The 26,324-nt window shown below is 37.3% G+C and overlaps 1 protein-coding gene across 1 annotated transcript in view; it reads left to right on the top strand.

Moving 5' to 3' along the window:
• LOC115337191 overlaps nt 1-24,759 on the top strand; it is a 44,981-nt gene extending 20,222 nt beyond the window's left edge. Inside the window, exons 7-14 of the mRNA XM_030005302.2 lie at nt 624-725; nt 4,389-4,499; nt 6,152-6,330; nt 17,236-17,393; nt 18,654-18,696; nt 21,493-21,679; nt 23,622-23,757; nt 24,497-24,759. Of these exons, the coding sequence (XP_029861162.1) occupies nt 624-725; nt 4,389-4,499; nt 6,152-6,330; nt 17,236-17,393; nt 18,654-18,696; nt 21,493-21,679; nt 23,622-23,757; nt 24,497-24,596 (1,016 nt within the window). The 3' untranslated portion in view covers nt 24,597-24,759. The remainder of the gene's footprint in view (nt 1-623; nt 726-4,388; nt 4,500-6,151; nt 6,331-17,235; nt 17,394-18,653; nt 18,697-21,492; nt 21,680-23,621; nt 23,758-24,496) is intronic.
• Nucleotides 24,760-26,324: the final 1,565 nt, after the last annotated feature.

The following is a 26,324-nucleotide window of genomic DNA, read 5'->3' on the forward strand; positions in this document are numbered from 1 at the left end:
TGTTAAATTCTACTGACTTGAAAGACATTTCACATGGGTACAGCCAGTGGTGCCAGGAGATGCCAGTGTGGTGGGGGGTTGAACTAGAGGACTGGGAGGCAGTGGGAGTGGGGACAGGGAAGGGTAGATGAAAGGAAAAGAAACAATTGGTATCCAAAAGAGAGAGACCTTCTAAAATATAAAAAGAATGAAACTATAAGAAACAGATTTAAACTAATTTGAGAATTTAGAGTGTATTTGTATTTGCAGCTTAGAGGTCTGACACAGAAAGCATTGAGCACTTTTCTCTACCAGAACACTGTCGGTAGAGTGGAATACCTGAACAATTCTCCACCTCTTCATTACAAAGTCCAGGCACTTAACTTAAACTGCTGATGAAAGTACACTTCATTGATGTTGACTGTCTTTGCCCTAACATGAATGACATTCAAACAGTTGTGGCATGAGGGGGGTACACAGGGGCAGAGGAGCAGCACCAAATAGCTGGGAGTGATACTGAAAGCCATTTGTGGAATCAGTAACTGTCAGTGCCTATAGATAAAAAGTTTTAAAAACAGCCTACTACTTGTTAAATTGAACTTGACTTGTAGAGAAAAAGGGATGTCTTTTTTCCTATTTTGCAGTTCGTGAAAGAACAGTGAAGATCGCTAAAGGAACTGGCAATTACCCTTGGGGTTTCAGGATCCAGTTCTCAAAGCCTATCCTTGTGACTGAAGTTGACACAAGTAAGTTGTGTTTGTACTAGTCAATTTCTCCTATGAACATATATAAAAATATATAATATTTAGTAATATAATATGATATAATATGATCTACATAATATAAAACATCCATTTTATACTAATATGTGATATAGATGTACATAAATAATTTCCATAATTAGTAGGTGTAAGGTATTTAACAGCATGTCCTTGAAATGCTCATGACAAACTATCTTAGGGCCCCAGTATGCCTGTGGGTAAACGGGACTCTACTGTTCTGTGTCCTTCCATGCTGGTTGCTACCTCATGCAAGTGTCTGCATCCAGGCTCTTTCCAGATGTAAAGTCTAGAACTTTCAGGGACTGACATCCATTAATGACAACAGGCCTTTAAGAATGAAACAGAGGATGCAGTGATCCTCATAGCAACACTTCCAAAAGTCTTATTAGCTGGGGACACTTCTGCTTGGATGGGTTTCCATCGAGCCATCTTAACATGTATGCTGTTAACTCCTGCAGGGTAGGCCGATGATTACAAGGAACTCCAGAAGAAACTCACAAAACTAAGCGAGTGAGCAAAAAGTGGCAGATGAGTTTCAACAAAGATGAAGTGTAACATAATGCCTTTAGACAGACATTATCTGTACCATGCCTACATGATGGAGAACATGGTATTGGCAGTTACGCTCACGAATGAGATCTTGGGAGTCACCACTGAAAGGGCTCTGAAATCATCGGCTCTGTGTGCAATGGCAGCTTAGAAATCTGGCTAAAACCTGGCTCTGTCAGTAATGGCTGTGAGAATGAGACACAGGGAGTGAGAGTCATTTTGCTGCTACCTAAAACCTTGGTTGACTCAAATCTAGAGTATTGCTTGCTGTACTGCCCTCTGCATCTCAGGATGGACACAGTAGAATTAGAAAAGGAGCAGAAGTTATGGGAGACTCTGATAGATTTCTACTACCAAAGGCAGATACAATGAAAAATGTCATTCTAGACCAAGAATGCTAGTGCATGCCCTCTAGCAAGGCATCTAAGAATAGCTCTGTCACTTTACCAGCCTTATGTATTATATTGTCCAGCTTCCTGACAACACTGGGAAAGCCTGTGAATTCAGAGGCCTGTGAATCCATTAGCTGAGCCTATCATTTTAAAAACTGCCTGCTGAGCTACTAAATAGGGTCATCATTAAACTCCACTTGGGAAGGTTAGAAAAGTCAGAAATCTGAGCAAGGGAGCAACATGGAGAGGAAAAAAATCACATCTCTGGAAAGGTCAACACTTTACTAACACTTTACAACTCTAAAATTTGTAGTAGAAACCCGTGCATCCCCTTAAGATAAGAACATAGTTAGATTTATACCTCAGTTATGCTTTTTGCATGATAATGCTGTTCAGTTCTAAGTCATTCTAACTTGTTGCCTCAGAGCAAATGTTCTGCTTATTAAATACTAAAAAAAAAGCCTTCAGTCCGGAAAAGGGAATCAGGCAAATGACATACCTATTCAAAAGAAATAAGGGGGAAAGTTGGAAGTGGTTGTTTTACTTTCTGTATGGCTATGCCTATTGTTTATCAAAAGATCTCATAATTTTTTACTGTGAACTACATGAACATAAACATGATTTTGACACCGGATTCTAGCGATCATTCTGTATTTATACATATCTCAGTACAATCAGGAATTTCCATTATCAACTGAAGCTTTGCCAATAATGTAAATCTAAAAAACCTTTGCCTACAGAATACTATATAAAGGACTTAGTAAGATTAAATTGTGGCTGAAGTGGCTCTGTAATGTTCTTCATCTTGAAACAGCTACCTAATTTTAGTCCAGAACTTTTTTTTTTTAATAGTCCTTGAGACTAGATAATGTTCACAGTGTAACTTACGTGAAAAGCGATTTACTGTGAATCTGAGAAAGTAATTTTGAATGAAAAAAACTTGTTCTGCTCATCTTACTAGAATGTTACTTTTGACTACAAGGTTAAAGATCAGTATCTCTCGTTGCTGAGTATTTTAAGAAAACAAAATTACTGGACTCAGCCATCATTTGTCTAAATAGCACAATGGCAACAAGGTGTATGTGCTTGCACAACTAGCTGTGATCATATGGCTGGGAATTTCAGTACCTATCGATACAAAGTTCTCTCTGTTGCAAATAAATGTTTCTTCTCTCTAGCATTAAGAGTTTCAGATGATTTCCCAATTGTAAACATACAGATTCCCTTAGCGTTCTTGTATCAAAGGACATAACCTCAGAAGAGGTCTTTCAAATTAGAATGTGGGAAAGTTTTTTACCAAAATATAAATAAATCATAGGTCATCCATACAACATTCACCCTCATAGCTACCAATTTAATCCTGTAACCTACTAATTAAGCAATCAATGTGAGTATAGCTACTCACATTGTATACCATTCCTCTTAATTTTATTTGTGTGATTTGTTTTGAAATGCAGTTGCTTTAAAACAGCAACAACAAAAAAGAGTATTCTTTTTTACAGGCAAACTTCTAGTAAAATTCTGTTTTCTCAAAATATGACTTATTTCATTAAAACAGACATTAAAATTGTATTTGTATCCCTTTTTGTTGGACACTGAGACATTATTTTAATAATAAAGACCACTTATAATCATAAAGTCTTGTATGTGATCCTCAAGGCGAGGACAAACCAAAATGTGCTGGCATTTGCAAATTTGCAAGTGATTTGTAACACATGTGAGGATGACCCATGGCTTTTTTGTGCCTGTTTATTATCAAGCTTTTACTAATCTCTTCCCTACAGTTTCTAAGCATCCTCAGAAATACACTGAATGATCACACTTACTGCATGATAGGGTACGAAATCTTTTTAAAAAATACATTAATTAGTATGGATATGGAACAATATTTTCCAGAAACAATGTTTTCACAGTGCATTAAGAATGGTTAATTATAAATGAGAAGGAAAAAATGTGTCCAAGAAATTTGTAACTGGGATTTAAGTAACTGTATATTGGTGCCCATGAATGGACCATATTTATCACGTCCCTAATTTGCCGCCATTTCTGGCTGGCATGTGTCTGAGCCCTATTTTATTGGGAGTGCATATGTTTTGCAACAGTTACCAAATAAATGAAAGGTTGAAATATTAACAAATCTGATTCAGTCCCTTCTTCACTGACCCTTTGTTAACTTATGTTATTTCCTCTTAAAGACAAAACCCACAAAATACTCTAGCCAAATTCTGTTAACCAGCAAGAGAAACAGCAGCACGGAAAGTATTCTTTGGTCTTAAATCCAAAGCTCACCAGAATAATAGAAGTTTTTTCTACTGACTTTACTGAACATTGTACCAGGTCTTTGTTTGCACTTTAGGCCAAAACCCTCAGATACTGAAATGCCTATTTGCATCTTAAAACATTTAAGTTCCAATGGCATTTTTAATGAACTTTCTCCACTGCCAGTGATTACCTAGTGTTGAACCAGTACCTAAATCCTGAAGTTTCATTTACAGATGATTAACAGTTCACTCAGAAAAACTTGCTCCACCTCCACGTTGACGTCACAAAGACCCCAAAGCATAATCCTCGACTGGTTGGACAGATACCCATTTTGCTAGAAAAACTTGATCACATAGATATGCCTCATATCCTAACTCTAAATAGAATGGTTTGGTTTGGTTTTTTGTTGTTTTTTTTTTTCCAGACAGTGCAGCTGAAGAAGCAGGGCTTCAGGTTGGGGATATTCTGATAGCAGTTAATGGAACTGATGTCACCAGCATGCCACATTCAGAAGCTGTCAATCTGGCAAGGAAAGGTAAGTTTGAGATTACAATAAATTACATGGATGGGTCAGGTTTAGTGTACAATGCTCCAAATACATACAGACAAGTTGGGTGATGGATGCAACAGAAATCTTAATTAACAGTTTAATGCATTCGTATTTAATACAGTAGTATTGCCTAAGTTACTTTTTTATCTAGACCTTGCTAGGAACACATAAGAAAATGGACATAGAAAATATTCCCCAAAGAGTACATGTGACAGTAATGATTTTGGCGCTCCTGCCTTAAAGAAAGTGACTGAGAAAGTCCTGGAAGTGACTGTGGAGGCACCAAAACCTTATTTATGCCTTATGCTTCCTCAGAGAGAGACTTCACAGCTTGGTTCAGGTCACCGAGTAGTTATTTCTGTGTCACCAGGAACTGGAGTCTAGTCAGGAGAGCAGAGAAGTTATTTCATGAGGCATCCTTTTGCAGCACCACCGAAACAAGGAGTCAGCGATATTAATCATACATATTCTTCCTACAATTGTCATGACTAAAACCTAAAGATATCCATGTTTGCATGCTGAACGTTAATCTACTGCTGTTCTTTTATTTATCCCAGATAAGGTTTTGACAAGGGCTCATGGGAAATTCAGTAAATTAAAATGCTTTTACAAGACAGTGACAAATTTAACTTGACACATACCAAGTTCTTTAATTATAGAGATGCCATTCACACTGTTATATTTAAGAGCATGTCAAGTCTTTTAGTAGATAAATCTCTGATTACTGGGTATTTTTAACACCCCAGAGAACACCCCCAGCCTAAATCTTGGCACACAGACAGCATTCCTGAAGTCGAATGTCCCCAAAAGAGAAATCCAGCAAATGTTTTGCAAACAAAAATGTGTAATAGTCACTTTTCTCAATCCTCTTTAACGCATTGCCACCTGCTCTGAAGCAGTATCTGATATAATCAGAATTTCAGGCCTTTAGGGTCAAAGCCATAGATGTATTGATAGCATCAGCAAATATTATGAAATTGTACCTCATTGTTGATAACAATAACACATTTTTAGACAATCTTGCAACCTAACATCCCCTTGAGCACTTACATTTTGCAAATGATAAGTAGACACTTTAGCACAGGTTAGCCTCCAACAGCAAGCCCCCCTCAGTGAGGGGCACAGATAGCAGGAAATGTTAGTAGACTCCAAGACATGGAAAAGAAAGAATTCTCAAGAGCGTGTGTAAGATAGCAGAGGCTGAAGGTGCCCCTAAGAACAATCTCAACAATTTTTGTATAAACCCCAATTTATGCACACCCATTTGAGCAATGAAATCCAACTACTTCTCTAAAATGATAAAATATGCAAGCACCTAAGATGCTGCTTGCAAAGGTAGGTCACAAAAACTGTTTTAAGAGGTCTCTTCAGACAGCTGGCTCCATTACTATTCCTCAACACATAATCAGTTTCATTCCTGAATTTCTGTTAAAAGAAGGCCAAATATTGCTTGATTTAATTCATTGTTTCCTAGGCTGCTTTGCTCCTTGCTGCTTCTAGAAGCTACCTTGGGAGGAGAAGGGCATGGGATAGAATACTGCCTTCCTGCTCCATACTCTGTAAGGGTATTCAGAAATATTGACAGACTGGATTATAGTTTTGACCTATGTTTTCACATATTTCATGTAATATTCTAGGTCCTGATATCCTGACTATGGTGGTGGGATCAGATATCAGCCGTTACCCTAACACCCCCAGACCTACCTGCCGAGGATATTTGCATAAACGAACACAATCAGCAATATTGAAGGGCTGGAGGAAGAGATGGTTTGTGCTGAAACATAATGGCTACCTACACTATTACAAACACAAGAAGGTAAGGAGAGAGGCTGGTGAGGAAGCAGGCTGTGTCCTGAGCTACTGAGTGCAGCAGTATCGTACTCAAATTTACAGATCATTATCTTTACTTGTAGTATTTACAGAATAACACCAGCACTAAAGACATTTTTGTATGTGGTATATAGAGGACGCTTGCTGAGTAGTTCTGCCTTCCTATATCCTAGTCACAGACATAGAGACTGTCAGGATTTTATGGATCCACATTTAATCTCTTAGTTCTGATCATCAAGAAATCTATGAATTAAATAGGGTCTAGGAGGCTTTGGATGGGATGAAGTAGTTTCAGATGTGCAGGAGTTCTGTATTCCATCTACCATTATATGTATTTTCTTAAACATGCATGACCATGGGATTTCTTTGTGTGTGCGAATAAGCCATAGACATGTATGGAGAGGTATTGGGAAGGCTCAGTTTCTTCAGAGTAGCATTGCTCAGCGCTTCATTCTCTGTCATGTGACCAGGGACATGTATAGTACTTAGTATTTCTAAGTAGTATATAAGACTTTAACTTCATCTAATAGGAGACATGCAAAAAAAGGAGTAAAACAGGTCCTTCATGAAGAGGAAAATTTTACTTGGCTTTATCCTGAGGGTCCATTTCAATATAGCATAAATTACAACCCTCTAGTTGCATAGTGAGTCTTAATGGCCCTAAATCAGTGGATTCATGGTTATCTCAGCTACAAACATGTGAGTATTCTACACAGTTATTCACCACTGAATAAATGAATAAATAAAGACATTGTGCTTAAAAAGAGAAAAAAAAGAAAACAGGGTTTTCCCTTGAAGCGGTTAGCTGTGAGGATGGGGATGAAGGCAGTGGGCAGCAGGCAGCGGGCACAGCTCATGGCCCTGACCACAACAGATTCAGTGAACTCACCTGCCCTACAGTAGCATTTTACTGTAGTCAGTGAGCAGTTCAGTGGGTGCTGCATGTAATTACAAGCTACTAATCCCTTCCCATGTGTAGCTTCCCAATGAGTTTATTCATTGAGAAAGTTACATCTATAAAATCAAACAGATTCATTTCAAAGACTGTGGTCTGTTCAGGGCTTTTTGTGGTAAAACTTTTTACAGCTTGTAAAAAAGATTCAAGGACACCCTCTTAGGATTCATTTTAACCTGATTTCAAGAAAACTTCTTGAAGTTGAGAAAATTTGCCTTGGTGAGGGATTTATCAGTAAATCAAGCCCATGTAGCTTCTAGGGAATCTCCTAGCTAACCTAGGAAGGGCATCAGCAGAAGTATCAGCTGGTTAGAAACAGGTAGAAATGGGTTTGTCTCCAACACACAGTTTGAACATATACCAGTGAAATACACCCATATCCACCCTTAATCAACAACTATGTGAGAACCTGAGCATCGCACCAAGTTCTTGACCTGTAAATAGTTTTTATCTTAGCTAACATGGTTGCACACCTTTTGGTCAACTCAGCATGTGAAGGATGTAGACGTACATGTACACACATACATATGTAGACATACCAGCACAATTTTGCAATAAACATGAATATAATCTAGACAACAAGATGGTGTTAAGGAAGTTCAAGCAACAGAAGGCAATACGAAAGCTAATACAACAGGCTTCACTCCTGATCATGAATCTACCTTTATATTGGTTTTTTTCCTACTGTGTTATCTCTCTCTATTTTATACATCAATTTCCCATCTATATATTTCATTTTTTGCTCATATATATTAGCCTGTTTGGTCATTTTTACATGAATAGTAGAGCCACTCCAGTAAAATCCTCACCTGACTTTTTTTCCTTTCTAGTAAAAATTAGAAAGCAAATTATTTTTACTTGAAAGATGCTTATGCAATGCTTCCCAAGGATTGTACTTAGATAACTGCATGGGTTAGTCTTTCTCTATAGTTCAAGATCTCTGATAGACCCCACAATGCGTTCTGGTCCCTCCTCCTGGTGATCCTAAGCATAGTTTTTCTTGGACAATTCTGTTAAGATGAAGAAAAGAATTCACATGAGGCCCTGCCATTTCATATCCAAACTGAAATTAATCAAGCTTTCAAGATTCAAGTTCCTTGATCAAAACCAAACCCTCTGCGGGAAAAAGACATATTGTGAAAAGTAATTAAAAATTCTAGAAAGAGCTTGCTCTTCTACAATACTCTGTCAACCTGACATTTCCAGCAGAAAACCTAGTAGGCTTATTTCTCTGCATATGCCATGATACACACACTAGCCATCTAATCAGGGTTATGCTGCAGAACCACTGGGTATACAACAAAGCAGTCTGGCTTTCCATCATCATTATTTCAACACTACCTATTTTGGTCTCAAAACAAAAAACAAATAAACAAATAAATCACACACTCAAAAGGATACAAACATATAAGAACATTTGTTTGTAGAGAAGTTTTTATTTTATCCTAGCCAGGTCCTTTATCAAACTCCTGAAATGTAAAAAAAAAAAAAAAATCTAGTTATGCCTTTTAAACACTCTCCACTTTCTAATCAATTAAGTACCTTTGAAGACAAAGAGTGTTAAATAAATTGGATTGAGGATTAGAAGGTAGCCCATAATCTTACATTCATTAATATTTAATTAAATCTTATTTTACTTCTTTTAACTAGCAGGTTTCCTTTTAAGCCTATCTTTTCTTCCCCAGCTAGCTTTGTCTTATTTGCTGCACTGAAAAAAAATAACTATTATTTCAATCATACCGATGTTATGTTTTGATAGCAGGCTTTTTAGCCACTGAAAGCATGCATTTGCTTTTGCTTAAAAAGAATAAATAAATTCAAAGCACTGCATAAACATTTTACAGTAACTACTGCTTGTTTTCTTGCAGTATCGAAGACTAGTGACATTTAACCACTTTTTAAATTATTTCATACCATTTTTTTGCCAGCTGCTCACTTTCTGTCTCTGGACTCCAAAGAACACACTGAAATATTGCAGTACTATTTTAGCGACTGAAAGTACAAGGACCTTCTTCACTGCCTCGTGTGCTTACAAAGTACTCTGAAGAGTCATTTAGTAAGACAGAAAGAAAGATACTTAAATAAAAATATATTTCTTCACTACTGAAAGATCCAATGCCCAAATGAAGTAAGAGGGAGCTCAGCTGGACTCGTTGGCACTTCTTTCTTTTGGTATGATTTCTATCAGGGCACAAGAAGAACAACACCACATACAGATGGTGCTTATCCGGCTTTCTTTTCTAAAAGAATTACAAATAATGTTCTGAGTTTAACACAGCATTTATGTAAAATGTCAGCTGTATGATTAAGTTGGAAGCATTATGTTCCAGACCTTGCCTTACTCAGGAGGAAAAATTTTTCCACTTAGTGGATATAAGGTGTTCTTTGAAACAGTTCATTGAAAGCAAGAATAATTCAGGGAGACAAAAATAGTTCAGGATAATCTGCATGTCAGTATCCAACAAACTAACCAGAGTCATCAATTTTCAGGTCTTGATTTTGATGTTAAGAACAACAACTTACATTGGTGTAATTCCAGTGACTCCAGCAAGGTCGTGCCTGATTTCCACCTATGTAAGACAACCAGGCCTTTTACTTATGCCTGAAGGGGTGCATATAACGTTTTGTCATGGAGAAAGGAAAAGGTGTTTCATCTTCTGCTTTAGTCCATATCAACAAACACAGAGAGCTGTATTTCCTCATCATTGCTATTTACAGGCAGAAATTATCCATCCTGAGCTTTTCTTTTCCCACCTACCTTAAAAAAGAGATTAATAGTTCTAGAGCTTTTTGCATATTGACTCACCCATGTAATTGCTGCTGTTTCAGACTCGTCTCTATCCAATCCCATATTGATGAAGTGATAGCTGTTGCAACAGATTCAGTCACTTTACATAGAAGGTCATTTTGTTTTCCCTCAAACAGATGCTGCCACTCACCTTGATTCTACAATCTCTATAAGTAACTAAACCAGATTTTTCACTTCAGTGGACATAGCTATGTTTGCCACCTCATAGCAGAAATATTGGGCACATTGGGTTAGAACCTTGTTTTGTGTAAATTACTGAGATCAGTGAAGATATGAGGATTTATAATATTTTTGTCTACATGTAGCAACAGTGGAGTTCCACTATACACTCTACAGTTCCGATCCCCTATTGTCCAGACCACTGCATCTTCTCAAATGTACTATTTCCTTCTTTGCCAATAAGCCTAGTTTTTCTCCTAAAGGAAAGATATCTGACATTGTGAGGAGATAGACAGTGATGTACACTTAAGTCCTACACGGAGGCAAGTAAAAGGAATCAAGTTACTTGTGCTTGAACTTACACATTTTTTCAAGGAAAGCTGCAAGCACATCAGCATAATCAAGCATTGATCCTTTCTCTACAGATAGCAGAGTATGCTCCTCTAAAACTAGCATTTGCTGCTCAGTACAGTAAAGTGACTGCAAAGTCACCATAAAATGTCTACAGTGAAGACTTCAGTGTAGAACAGAGAAACCTTAATCAGCTTTACATGAGACCAGTAAGATAACAAAAGCAATCTAGCCACAACAGTGGAGGATCACCTCAACAGGTTAAATAAGTTCACACAGATCTCTGAGCTGCCATCACCAAGTCGCTTTTAGAACCTGACAGCTAACTTGAAAATTTTAAAATATGCTGCAGCCTTCAGGGTAACAAAATACTGGTCTTGCAAACCCATTAAAATGAAGGAATATAATTCCTGGGATCCAGGAACAAATGGGCCAATAAGGGGTTTAAAGGCTGTGGAGCATGCATTCCTCTATCATGAGGACATACCTGCTAGAGAGCTAAGAGTGTTCTAGGCTCAACAAGAAAGCACAAGGATAAAGAAATCATTATAGCCAAAAACGTGTTTCCCAAAATTCCACATTATAAATATCCATCATGTAAGGACCTCAGCTAATTAAATGCTGGGATTTATAAATCCACTAAAAATGCCAGCCAAAGCCAGAATTTCCTAGTTTCAATTCATTGTTGCTTTCCTGCTATGTAAGACTCATTAAAAAAACAGGTATAACCAGTGTTTTTTTGTGGGTCAAAAAAGACAAAAAAAAAAAAGGTAGGGTTGATAAAATTAAAATAATTAACAAAAGATCATGTTTGTAACAATGCCTTAACTCCTCTCTGTTTTGTATCTTACTATGTTCCTAGGAATTATTTCCTGTCCCGTTGCCATAAATAGACCCTGGGAAAGAGGATAGTGAGACAGATAACCTATCTAGTAGTTGAAAAGGAAAATATGAAGTAAATATCATTGAGGTTATGGCCTAGAAGAAACTATAAAGCTGACTGGCTCTGAACAGAAAAGTCTTATCAATGTATGTCCGTTGCAGACTTCCTTTCCAGAAATTAGAGACTGGTGTATTCTAGTCAAATCAGCTCTCTGTCAGGCCCTTATGTTACATTTGTCATTTATTCCATTTTTCTCTCCAATTCCCTCAGCTAAGAATGATGTAGAATGATAGTAATTAGGAATAAATGTCTGAAGAGTATGAGTTTACTACCAGCATTTTGTATGGACTCAAAGTAGGAAAGTCACGATAAGGAACAGTAATAGGAAGCAATTAGTAACAGTTAAGTTGGAAGGGGTAGTTAAGTTGGAAATCGCTGTCCTGACAGTAGAAAAGAGCATGCTTTAGAGATTCAACAAGAGACTGAACTCTGAATAAAGAGCAAATTCACCTTCACATGTAGCCCAAGCCACAGAGAAATGGCCTTTATGATAGTTCATGGTTGTAATGCTCTGAAACATGCTGTAAGAAAACTGCAACACATACTCCTGAGAAACTCTCACTGAACACAGTGGCAGCAGTGAAGGGGAGGGATGTGCTTTTTGTCAGTCTTCATTGCGATTATATATAATAATGTCAGTTTAAAAAAGAATTATTATTTGCATTCTTAGGCTTACAAGTTTATTGCCTCCAGGAAGCCCTCAGGCATAGTGTGAGTGACTAAGACAAAGTTTCTCAAAGCTGAGATGAGGGCAGTGGGAACAAAGATGTGCATTTCTTAACATGCAAAAGCAATTAGGCCCCAACCTGGTAAACAGCTATTACATAACCTCAATGATCAGATGTTAGGTCATATTCCTGTTCCCATTACAAAGCCAGTCCACTTCAATAGTTCAACAGAATCCTGTCTTCTCTGTTTATTGCACTTTAAGACAGCCAGCACACTGGCAATTAAGTATTGCTCAGATAACTATACAGTGCTATTTACATTCAAAGGGGTCCATAACCTTCACTTTTTCTCAACAGCAGAATGCTTTCCTCATTGAATATTCTTTAATCAGTCGTGTCTCTGTCAAGGAAATTGCTGTTCCTTAGTTGTCTCTATTAGGTAATGTTTGTGTTTGTAAATCATTCTGGTCTTACCCTCTGCCTTATTCAGAAGACCTGGGAACTGTATTACAGTTTGCTATTTCTTTTTGTTCTAAATAAGACTAAACAGCAACATTTACACACCTTGTATAACCAGCTGAATACCAGTCTTCCCTTTATTCAGATCAAGACACATCACTTTGCACCCAGGCCTCACACAACAAGTGATAGCCCTCCCTACATGCAGAGAAGAAATTTAAATGCAGACTTAAATGTTCCCTTTTCTTTCTACAGTTGTCTTCTCTGTCTCTTCACTTTACAGGAAGTGTATTTACAAAAATTTTGTAATTCAAACACTACAGTAAATGCTTCTGGTTGCTTGTGTGCACCCTTAAGACTGTTCCCAATAGAATAGAATAGAAAGAAAAAAAAATGTTTTTAAATAATTTAATTTCTGTGGTATATACAGAGTCCAATTATTATACAAAGAAATAAATCCCCTGCCTACCATGTGTGGACCCATCACATCATTTTAATCTATGAGAAACATTCAGTCCTTTCTTCTCTTGAGCAAGCCTGTGTGTTTATCGCTAAGCCTAAGCACTTTATATAAAAGGCTTAGCTATAAATAGATTTAGGTCTGAGCCATTGCTTATAAAAATACCACTTCTGTTTGTTCTTCATTCTTGCTTGGAGCTTTATCATCATAGTATGGAAGCTGGCACATTATTTGGAGTTGGTATACAATCTGATTTCTTCTCTACATTTTCCATGACTCCCATGGCTCCAGGATATATTTTTCAATTTACATTTAAGGAGCTGCTGAATCCAAGGTTTCCAATACTTCCACTGTATTATTGCTATTAATAAATGAGAAGTAACCCTGGCTAATATGATACGCAAGTTAATTTTGGCCTTCTAACAGATTGCATACCCTGACCCAGAGAATGAGTCATAATCAGATACATTATTTGACCTGATTCAAGTTGTTAAAAATTTTAACCCAATCAATAGTTCTTCCTGTTAGGCTTGGCCCTGCAAACTGTTCATTACCTTTTGTGCAGTTAATTGCAGTGAATTACTCAACCTCAACAAAAGAACCAACTGGAATGTGAAGATTAACGATATCACAAGACCACCTGATTGTACTTCATCTGACAGCCAAAACAGTTAGATGTAGGATAACCACGTTCTTCAAATCAAAGGAGCTTTTACATCTTTTTCCCCTGCTGTCTTGCTCTTCAATATGTTTCCACTCTCTCTAGTTTAGATGTAAATTGTTTAAAGCAAAACAAAATGAAAAACTAAGTAAAATCAGCTCTACTGGTGAAAAATGCCATGCAAACAGTTGTGGAGTCTAAAGCTCTCTGTTCACTGACATAGGCAAGTCTTTTCCTCAAGGGGAAAAGAAAAAGATGTGCGGGAAAAAGACATAAAAGCCTTAGTCTCTCCTCTGCACCAATGCACCCAGATCAAAGAAGAAATGCAAACAAACTCTAGTTATAATTTCCTAAATATCCGAACAATGAGCCTACCACAAAGCACTGTGATAGAAGAAAGAGATAGGGAGAGGAAGATTTTAGATACTACTAAGCAAGCAGTACCAGACCTCAGGGAGAAGCTGGTCAGAGAAAACCAGAAAATAACAGATGATGAAAATGCTGCAAGCCTGAGTTCCAGCGACAGTTGTGGCCACATCAGCTGAGATGGAGAAAGTTAGACAAATGAGAAATAAGAGGCAAAAAGAAAAAAGAGTTCATTTTCCTATCTCATTTAAGAGATGTCTAGTTTAAGAACACAGGGGCACATCCAGGAAGACATTTTTGAAAGACAGTCAAAAATTTGGTCATACCACTACTGACCTGAAAACAATATGAACCAGTGACCTAGGGGTGACTGCCTTATACTTTCACTGCCAGTCTCCTGAGCTAGCCATTCTTTTGCTTCTGCCTCCTAGCACTGCTCAGTTTTCACATTGCGTTTTAGATTTTTTTCTATTATTTCTTCTAGGGTTTGATCTTGTTTTCTGTAAAGTTACTTTCATTCCATTTTCCTAGTACTTGCAGTCTCTTGTGTAGCTTAATTTTAATCTCTTTTCATAGTTATTCCTGTTGTTAATTTGATTTCTTTCACTGCAAAGAGCATGAAAAGTTCACATATCTTTTCAGCTCCTCCTTTCTAATGGACAAAGAAGCTTAACTAGAATAGCAAACATAAATCTGCTCAAACAAAATTCTTTAAACACAGTGAATCATTCAGGAAATGCTATGAATGTCATTTTTTTTTCTGGGATTATTTACACCAAATTAAACAGGGCTGGTTTGTGAAACCCCCAGGCTACACACACTACTTTAATGACCATTTCATACAATAGAGGAAGGAGACATCTACTTTTGTATTCTTATTTCTCCCTTATATCTGTCTCTCATACTTATACTTTTTTTTTAATATTTTCATTTTTTTTGCAGAAACATTTCCCCTAAAACTCAGGCCATCTTAAGAAAACTAGCAGCAAGGGAACGGTTACTTCAGATGTTTCTATTATTCTTAGAATAACATTTACTAACACAGCATATGCTTTCTGCCTTCTACCCAGAGGAGTCCATCCATGTCAGATACTGCAGACTGTCAAGCATCCATAAAATAGCTGACAGTGACCCTGAGAGAACAAAAAATCTTTTTTACTTTAGTGCAGAATGGAACAGTAGTAGCTAAAATCTGAGTTAGTTCGTTTAAAATCTGTATGATACATATTATCAACTCAAGTAGCATCACTTAGTTATATTACGTTCCATAGTGGCAGTATCATCAGTGGGTTACTCTCCAGTCACAGGCATAAGAAATGACTTTTATAATTATTTTTTCAGCAATATACCTTTGGCACTTTTTATAACAAAGGGATATTTGCCAAAGGAATGCTGTCAAGATATTACGCATAAAAGCCACATGAGTGAAAAGAAATGCCCCTCACATCTGGCTTATCAGAATTAGGGGAGCATGGCTGCCTAAAAGGACATTTGGTCTCACTTTGAATGCCTCAAATCCATCTTATTCATCCTATTCCTTTCCTAGATGTATTCATTTGAAACGGAGTGGGCATAAATCATTCCTGATGCCACAGAGTTCTATCTGCATTCATTCCAGACAGCACAGAGAGTGTTTAGAGAAGGAGTTTATAAGGATGTGCAACAACAGTAGTCACACAGCCATTTCAATTTCTGCAGTGTCTGTTGCCTTCAGGCTAGGACAGTCAGCAGAATCCAGACCGTGGACAGGATCCTGCTGAATAACACTTCGTCAACCTACCACTTATTATTCTTTTCACTAGGAATGAGATCTGGAGCCTGAATACATATTTTGGTTATGCTGTCTTTGCAATGTAGTTTTGTGCCTGAAGGCATTGTAAGTAAAGTAGGTCACACAGCACTGATGACTTTCAGGATTGCCTTCATCTTCTGTACTGACTTGAGTTTTGCATTTAAAAAAAAAAAAAAGAAAAAAGAAGAAAGCAAAAGAGTCTAGGAAATGCATTTATGAATGTTTGTTTACACTGTTTTTCAGTATTAGGTGTTATTTTGTTCCTACAGAACGTTCATGTATAACAAAGGTATAATTACATGTGCCAATGAGCATACAAGCAAGTATTTAACTATCTAATACCCACAGGTGCATACTTTGTTTGTGGAAGAAGAAGTATGTTTATTTTTAGGCTATAAAAAGATTACATGTGGCATTTACAATTCAGCTCCTACTGATGTTTAATTAACTCCCATTAATGAACTGATTTTATTCTATGAGACTCCACCATCTGTGTATTTTGCAAACAGCACTAATGCTCTTCATACGTCTCAGCATTAACTCTTGTTTTCCATTTTACTGCTGCCAAACTTGATGCAATTGTTAGAGCTCCAGTCTTGGCTCTTCAAAGCAAGAAGGCAAGAATACTGTTTAAAACACAGCTAGAGTTCACAGTCCATATGTATGCACCTTTGTTTTGAGTTATGACATGTACTTGAGGGGAGCTGGGCTGGGAAAGTGGGGGAAGGAACTGCTTCACCTATCTACCTCCATTAAGGAGCTTAATGGCTTCTTATAACTAACCACAGAGAAAGACACTGCCAATGCCCTTCAGTCTCAAAGAGCTTTAACTTAATCAGGAACCATACAGTACAAACAGATTTGAAATGCTTTCCACTAAAAGTTGTGTGAAATGAATGGGAAGGGTTATGAACACAATGATATTTAGGGCAACTTTGCAAAGGAACTGAAATCCAGCCTTTTAAATTATGCTCACTATTTTCTGAATGTAAGCCTTTGTTCCCTCTATCTGCACATATAAGGTGAGGTTCTCAGCATAAACCTGGAAAAACAGAAATGCAAATTTAGAGGGTGTTTGACTAGTTTATCTTTTTTGACTGCACTGCATTTTCTGGGGCTGCTGATCCCTAAACCATATGATGGTTCAAAAACATTAGAGCTTGTCACCAAATTCACCACCTTTGAATATTCCCTGAGTTTATCCCCATCTCACAGGGATCGGTTTCATGTTAGTTCTGAACTTTGGCGCTCTTTCTCTTTAATTGCAGGATGAAGGGAAGTGCAGACCCCTGGAAGTAACAAAACTGGAAGGAGCCGAAGTTGGTGTTGACACCAGTCTGGGTAAACCATTTGTTTTTAAATGCATACCTCAAAGTGGAAACAGGATTTTCTACTTCTGTGCAACTTCCAACCAAGAAATGAAGAGGTAAGTGATCTTTCATTTTACGGGGTCAGGTTTTTTATTCTTGTTTGGGGAGAGGGAGTCTGAATTTTTGGAGGATGTTCACAATACCAGTCTTGATCAGTAGGAAAAAAAAAAAAAACAATGTCAGCTACTTATGGGAAGATGGTGTTTCTAATTTTAATTTGCAGAAGTTTCAAAAATTATTTTTCAGCTTCATAGGTTTTTTTATGAGAATTTTTTTCATTAAGTCTTTAATATCTGTGCTTTGCATAGGATCCCCCTGAATTCTTGATTTATCTCCAGAAAAAAATCTTCACCCATATTCTTATGCCTTCTCCCCTACTGTTGCATCAGATGGAAGTGTAAATCTTCCTGTGGATGTAAACTTGCTTATTGGTCATTTCACATGAAAGATCTCTCTTCTGCCCAACAAGGACAGTGCTAGTAATAAATACAATCCCATCTTCCATTTCCTTTTCTGTCATTCTGTCATATTCTCATCATTTGAGTATTTTAAAATGCAAGTATGCCACAAAAGCATATTTGTTCTGATAAGAGGCAATGAGTTTAGGTTTGACTGAGTTAGAATTAAAAAATATTCTTTTTGTATTTCCCAAAGGCTATAGCTGACAAAGCTAAAATCATCCAAAACACAAGAACTTTGGGGGCTTTAATTTCAAATTGTGCTAAAATCTAATCTTGTTTTCCTCTTTGTTTTATTGTGAATTATCAAAATATAAAGCTATGAAGTAGGAAGACACTTGGTATTCATCCACCCATCTTTTCATAACATCTTACTACTTAACATAGCACCCACCATTGTAATATCAGAGTGTTTTCCACTTCCAATTTCTATACCATCCATAGTGCAAAAATAATAACTTTGCCAACAAATAGCTTGCTTTATCCTGTAGTCTCCCATTTAGGATTCTTTATGTTTCCCACAAATTCCTTGTCTATATTATAACAAAGACACAAGAAGAGTGATCATTTAGCCTGACATGTTGAACTATATTCAAAATATATAGATTCCCTTGTCTGCAATATTGCCTTAATTTATTACAACGTGTTACACAGCAAGCTTTGAGACATTTTTCTGAGAGTTAGCAATGTTTAGTTAGATTTAATCCACTACTTTTCTGTCTTGAAGCCTTGAATTTTTCCTGAAAATCACACATCCCTTCAGATGCTGTCTATGTCAGCAAGAGTTAAAAGAGGCAGTGAAGCACATTTATTCTGCTCTACCAAACTAAGGTGTTCTCATTTTTTGTCATATTATAGGTGGCTGGAGGCTATGGATAAAGCAGTGCATCCTGTCCACCAGGTAAGGCTTTATTTATATGAGAAGCATGTGTATATTAGACTGTGCAGAAGACTGAGAGACAGTAGATTTATTTGTACATGGTCAGGTGTGGACAGCAACATGGTAGCTGCATACTTCCGTTCTGGGCTCTTGGGAAGTGAATCAGCTCCAATCTAAAAGCCATATACAGACATTATTGTGACTCAGCAAATACGCTTTGCTGCCATATGGTGGAATGAATCGTACCAGCAGCCTTAATCTGGTTCAGAAACACAACCTAAAATGAGGATAGTGGGAAGGGAGGAAGGGGAGAGACGACTCTGACAACCACATGTTCTGCCCTAGGTAATATTATTTGGAGTAAAGGGAGAGAAGGGCTGTATCTTCTTAAGTATTCCGTGCAAGTCTGCCTTGGTTGCAACCCACCTGCTTTTTCTGACAGAATATTAGAAGCAGGGGGGTGGCGTGGGGTGGGAAGGGGTGTGCTGAGTTCTTCTTTTCTGTATTTTCAGAGATGAAGAAAAGTAAGTTAGCTGATAAACTTTGACTTATCTCTGCATCTTTTTATACAGCTACACTCTCTGCTGGCCCCTACGGCTGGGAGAAACATAGTCATAATTGATCTTGAGCTGCTACAGAGAGACATTGCTCAGCCCAACATAATTTAGTTGCTCAGCCCAACATAATTTAGTATGAATAGTCCCTGGCTGAGCTCTGAAATGGGAACTGCAAAGCTAATTTTAGTACTTCCAGGGTTGGAAGCATAGGGGTCAAAGCAACTTTAGCCTGTCCTTTCCTGGCCCCATGATTCTTATTCTTTCCTCCTATAGGCAGACAACATTTATAAAAATATGTTCAAATGCAGAGTAAGTATCAAAGTCTACCTTTTTTGCAGATGAAATAAAATCATGAATTAAAAAATAAGAAAACTACAAGGTACAAATTATTACCTGCATGAATGTAATGAAAAAAAAAAATTTTACTTTCTTCCTCTTAACTTGGGGCACATGAGTGATTCCTTCAACAGTGTGCTTTAGTGATGGGTTTCCAAACAGTGAAAGGAGGTGTTTATTGTTACTTTAATTCCTTTTATGCTGAAATAAAATTAATCAAACATATATTTCTTTTGGCTTCACCTTTCAGATAAGATTGTAAGGGCAAAACCAAGTTTGTTTCCAAGTATATTCTACCTGGCAGTGTTTCTTAAAAGAAGACAAAGGAATCCACATACTTGAAAACAGCAAAAATCAATCAAACAATTTAAAGTGTGTACCCTAGCCAAAAGAAACAAAAAATAGCCTGAGCCAAAAAAGAGGATAAAGGCACACATACACAAAAGAAAACACATCAGAAGAGTCATTCTTTAGTGTAACATGCAAAAATAACTTGTTGGGTAGAAAGTTCCAACATTATATATGCAGAAAGATCTCTCATGCATTCACCCATTAACAACACAGTAAGTTGGCCTCTTTCTGTGCTACTGCATCTTATTTTTGATTGCTTTATCTTTTTTAGTTTTGGCTTTGAGGAAACAATGTCCTTTTCTGAAAGAAATGTTTGATTTAATATGTTGCTTTCATTGCCTAACCTCTGTTCTTAATGAACACTACACCTGTTCCTTCCTTCTAATGGGACTTTCCATTCAGTTGAATAGAAAAAGCTTATATTTTCCTTCTTTTTTGTTTGCTATACTGTTTGTTACTGACTTTTTGCAGTGGCTAATGTGTTACAGTAGGTGTCACAACACAATGATTTAACAGACCAATATACTGACACTATGCCATCTTAATAAATCTACTAGGGTAACTATTTTATGAATATACCTAGTATTACTGAAGTCCTCTTCTGCACTTTGCTGCAATAAGTCTCAGCAGGTTTCCCATTCATAACAAACAATACAGCTAGCTATATTGTGCCAGGTCTTTTTCCATCATTGCCTTGTCAAGGTTACCTAAGAAATATCATAAATAAATGCAAAAGAATACCCCTGCAGAAACAAACAGGATGCTATTGATATTGCACACATTGTCCCCATGGATTTCAAATGATAATGACACTGGTTGATGTAGAATTCGAAATATGTATTGCAGATACACTCACTAGGAGAGTCTGAATTCCTGACACCTCTCAGATTTAAAGGAGAAGAAATGCTTTAGTCTCACATTAAATAACTTGGCCTTATTAAACAAAGTTTATTTTTTCCTGATTTTCTTTTCGGATTCTCTTATCATACAAATAGCCTATACAATGAAATTGTTTCATGGGTTGAGCTTTTTCTTCACCTGTAAGTGACAATAGGATAATTTTAGTAATGAAAAAGACTGCTTTCCAGAAAGGCATGGGAAGGCATCTGTAAACATTTTGTATGTGGTAGTGCTTCCATCCAAGTCTCAGTGCTGTATTCTAGCCTCAGACACCACCACGTTTTCTGTGGAACCCAGAGGGTAGATGGTAAAGCTTGTCTTGCCAGATTACACACAGAAGACTGCTGAAGTCAGGCAATCGGCAAGGCAATTTTTAAAAAAAAGCTTCTTCATACAGCTTTGAAATAATCCTGTTTCTACCAGCAAAACTTGTACTGAAAAACAAAATAAATGGAGAAAAGAAAACTTTATTATTGTAAGAAGGAAGTAGAAGTTGGTCACTATTTGCCATCAAGTATAGGTTTCTCTAATTGCATTTTCAGCATTGACTTTTCAAATTATTTTCACAACAAAAGCTAATTTCCTAGCAGGGGACTAGAGCTTGTGTCTCTTCATACTGGCAGGTGCTCCTTAATTTCCCACCAGAACTTTTCATTACATGCTTACTTTGCAGAACCATGTGTGGGTAGATGTCACACTGCATAACACTACACTTCCACCCTTGGCTATCAAAAACCCAGAGTGCTTGGGGCTTCTCCACCAGCTGGACAGAAGCAAAGATATTTGGATTCAGCACTACTGCATTCTGAAGGATGGCTGTTTGTACTTTTATGCCACTCTCCGGTCTACACCTGCCCAAGGTAGGGATGGCTGCTGGATTTTAATTGATTGTTAGAGCAGAAATGTTTCACTGTAGTTTCCAAATAGAACTTTTACTATTAATGAGAGTTTCTTATCAACAAATTCACTCTGTTCTGTGAAGGTGAGTGAAGGAAGAGCAGACTCATTCTCTTTGCATAAAATAGTCACCTCTGTCTTCTTTTCTTTTCCTCCCATGGTCTGAATTTTTCTTTCTGGAATGGAGCTAGTCAGGATCTGTGCACATCACCTCAGAAGCAAGTATCAGCAACAAGATCCACCCTTCCAAAGCACTTTACAGTGTCTTGAGCCAGTCCCACTCATGGCTGTCTGCTGAAAACTGTTGAGTCCTGCATGTTAGGTAGCATCCTCAGAGGGAGGGACATCAAACTCAGACTGGTTTCTCTGCCACTCCCAGGTTTTCACATGGTCTTGGCAAACCTAGTGCACCATTGGACTGCCATTGACAGGCAGAACTTCCCTACTCCACCTGAGGTTGGTGCTCCAGGGTGCGGCCATGGCCATTTGCAGCTAAAGCTGCCATGTAGCAGCTCTACCCATACCAGAAAAGAGTGTCTGGCCACCCTCTGAAAGCAGCAACATGAGGCTACTGATGTCAATTCCAAGTAGAGGAGCTGAGTTTCAGGCACTGAGGAAAGCCTCCAAGCACAACTCTATAAAAGTCAGTATTTAGAAAAACAAGAGGTGCCCCAGGGAGGTGGGATGGGTCAGGAACTGCAAATGCACTCTCCCTGTACTGAGGAAGCTGGCAGTCAGAAGAATCAGAAGGAAAATACTGTTATACTTTTGCTTACTAGCCAGCTTTCAGATCGAAAGGGAAACCTGTTTTCTTAGGGTTTATGCTATTTGCCACATGATCAGGCAAAAGGTGTTCCACTTTTTACCATTTACATAGGACTTTTCATCTGCCAAAGACCATACATATGAAATGACTAGTGATTTCCTCTTTACGTGAAACTGAAGGTAAGACTTGCCCAGAGCTAAGCAATGAATTAGCAGAAAGGCAAAAATTAAGTATTATGTTTATGACACCCAAGCCTATGCTCCTACTGCTAAATATGCCACTTTGGTGTTTAAATATCCTACTACATATAAATTCTTGCATACAGTAATGTTTTCTCTCTTGTTATTGCAACTATTGCTTTTTTCCAATTTTACTATAGATTCCCACTCACCCATATCATTCTCAATGCTATAGCATTAATTTGATGCTCTTGTCACTAATTGTGAGACCCCAAAAAAATACAGACCCTGAAGACAGTAACAGGAACAGTCAGCTGCAGTTAATCAGCTCCACAGGTCTTTTTGGCTATTCAAAATGTATGTATAAAGTGAACATATACATGGTTGCAGTGAAGTGAGGTCTGGGGGAAAAAAACCCCAACCAAACAAAAAATGCCAACAAAACAAAACAAACAAAAAACCCAAAACAGCTAAAATGAAAATGTCCTGAGGACCAAATTCTGTCTAGTGCCTTTCCTTCACAGCTCGCTAGCGTGGCCTGCAATGATGTTCCCATTACTAATGGCAGCAAGGGGAACAAATGCTGACTCCAGGATTTTTTTAAATGTTGAAATTCATATCCCTTCAGTTTTTAAAGGAAAGAAAAAGAACATCAAAAGCTAGAAAAAATATTTTGCCACTTCTTATTTAATGAAAAGATAAATAAAATTATACTGCTGATCATCAGCTGGACAGGAAGCATGTTTTAAGCTATTTTCAAATCAATTTTCAGGGAAAACCCCCTGAACTTTCACATTTTAAAATATTTTACCTGTAAATTCTGTACAACCCTGTCAAAACACCCAACACAAGGCATCTGAAAATCTAGCTTGCAAGAATTGTTGGTGTGCTTGTAATTGGCAGTAATTTCATAAATGGTATCTGCAATATACATGATGCATGCTATTTTATTCTGTCCAGGTGGCCTTTACCTACAGGGTTATATTGTGAGTGAACAGTCTCTGGGCTCCAAGAGATCTGTAATTGAACTCAAACCTCCATCTGAAGAATTTAAAACTTTCTACTTATGTGCAGAGAATGTAAATGAAAACAAAAGGTAAACCAAATTTTCTTTTTTTTTATTTTATTCGCTAGACTTTAGGAGGGCAGGAACACTGTAGCTTGTGAAGATTTAGTGACATCTTTTCATTCTGTTTTCACTTGTTCTCCCAGATTTCCCTTTAACTGTAGCTTTAGTCAAACTGCAGCACAACGTGCTGGCACATGTGGGTCATCAGTTCTTCTATTGTCAATGCTGGAACTACAGCAAGGCTGGCTTGCAGATGTTCAGAAAGAAACCTGGATAAGGTGCCTTTCACAGTGATATGTGGGTGATCACTCTAAACAGAAAAGCTCTGGTACCTCTCATTAGAGATAATGGAAAGTATATCCTCCTCATTTCGAAGAATTATTTCCTTCCAGCAATGACCATTAGAATTAAAAAAGAAAACTGGCCTATGAAATCATGTTCTGAAGGTGAATTCCCTCATCATAATCCAGCCAAATTCCACGGCTGTCCATGGGAGTTCTTCTTGTCTAAAGCCTACTAATTACATGATTTGGATTTTAATTTAATGAACAAAAGACAAAGCTTTTCAGTACATTGGAAATTGATGTTAAGATATGTTGTTGTTATAGTCAACTTTATCTCCCACTCATCTTCAATCCACTTACTATCAGCATACATAGTAACACAGCTGTACAAACACCATTTATAAAAGGTGTGTTTCAAAGAATATAAAAATGCATGCTTAACACTTGATCAGGGACAGTTGTTGGTCTTTCATTTCTTCTAGGTGGATTACAGCTTTGAAAGCTTCAATTAATAAATGGTTACCCCTACACCAGGCAATCCAAGATTTCATGAACAGGCCACTGGAGGAGACAAGGATGTAAGAAGAAAGCTCACTTTTTTCCTTCAATTTCTGTTTTCCGTTAAAAGTTCCATGTTAAGTCTTATGATTCATCTCAAAAGATGCTCTAGCAGCAGCTAATCTTTAGCATTGCTATACATTCACAACTTTTGTAATCATTAGTAAATAAACGTAAAGCAATGTTACCTTCTTTGTGGCTGTCTTTATTCTGTGTTTCTACTTCAGCTCAGACCATGCATAAGTCTGCTTTACAGCAGTGAACTGACATCAATGTTTATCTGACACAAACAAAAGAGAAAGCACTGTATTTCAACATATATTTTGTATTCTCTGATGTTTTATATCTGCACCCTTTTTTTTTTTTTTTTCCAAATGCACCCTTTACAAAGACTTCTACTTTTCTATCCAGCAGTTTCATACGTGGGTTTGCCTTTAAGTTTCTAGATGGTGAGGGGCTTAAGACTGGGACAGGCTGAGCTGACTGAAAGGTTAGCAGCCACATAGTATTACAGCATGCCTGGGGGGAATGGAATAAATTTGCGTGATTTGGATGAATACTTTTGTTCTTGTACGTTCTATCTTAACATAAATTTTAATTTTACAGTGGTCTTGATTTGACCATCTGCCATCACAGCACAGCACATTTGTGGAGAGAAATAAATTTAAGAATCAAAGGCACTGTTTGCTCCAAAGTTAGCAGTAAGAGACAACACCATAAACCTACATCAGGGATATCAGGGTTAGACATCTGTGGTGATTACAGCCGGTCATATACATAGTGTCTGACATTATTCTCTAACATTAAAATAATTCCTCCCACAAATAAATCCGGGTATTCAGTTTCCAAGCTTCCCAAAATACTAATTCAAATAAAATAACAAGGGTTAGTTCCATTAATTTATTGAAGCCATGTGCTAACTAAATACCTCGTCCTAAGAAATTTACAATTTAATGCTACAGCAAAGTACAGAAAGAAAAAGAATATACACCCAATACAGACAAAAAAATTGCCAATTTGTGAGATTTTATTACAAAGCCTGTGCTACGTGGTCTTCTTATCACGATCCTTAGACCTTGAGATTGTTTGAACCTGCCAGAACCTCAACTACTTGCTTGCTTTTATTATTAGCCTGGAAAATATCGATTGCAATGCCATAAAAAGCTAAAAAGCAAGTGGCAGTCCCCCAACCACCACAAATGTATTTTTTTTAGGATACCGGTTCATTAGCTTTAGATGCTTGAAGCAATAGTACTTCAAAGAAAGCTTTAAACATTTCAAATGGTTTGCTACAGTGATTTGAGTGATTAATTAAAAAATAAGAATGGCCAGTTAAACAGTGTAAGCAATTTTCTGAAAACAGACACCCAACCCCAAATATGTTAACATGCTTGCTTTGTATAAATCTGAGCTCTGAGGTAAAATGTATAACCATATTTGAAAACAAGCAGTCATCACAGTCTTATTCTACATTTGCTGCTAGAATTCTGAAATTTTTCTGTTCAGAAATGAAATTCACATTTCCACTACAACTCTGAAAATAAGTAATGAAGTAGGTATAAATCACTTCTTTTTCTTATTCTTTTCCACATTGGAGAAAATAACACATATGGGTCAAGTGCAATTGCTGTTGACTTGAGGCTAATAACGTTTCTTAAGGAACAGTTATCCAATTCAGAGTGACAGTTCAGAGCTAGGAAGCAGAAAAACAAGCAATAGGTAAAACAAATGCAAACAAAATGAAAACACAAC

The sequence above is a fragment of the Aquila chrysaetos genome, chromosome Z (assembly GCF_900496995.4).
Source record: "Aquila chrysaetos chrysaetos chromosome Z, bAquChr1.4, whole genome shotgun sequence".
NCBI classification, from domain to species: Eukaryota; Metazoa; Chordata; class Aves; order Accipitriformes; family Accipitridae; genus Aquila; species Aquila chrysaetos.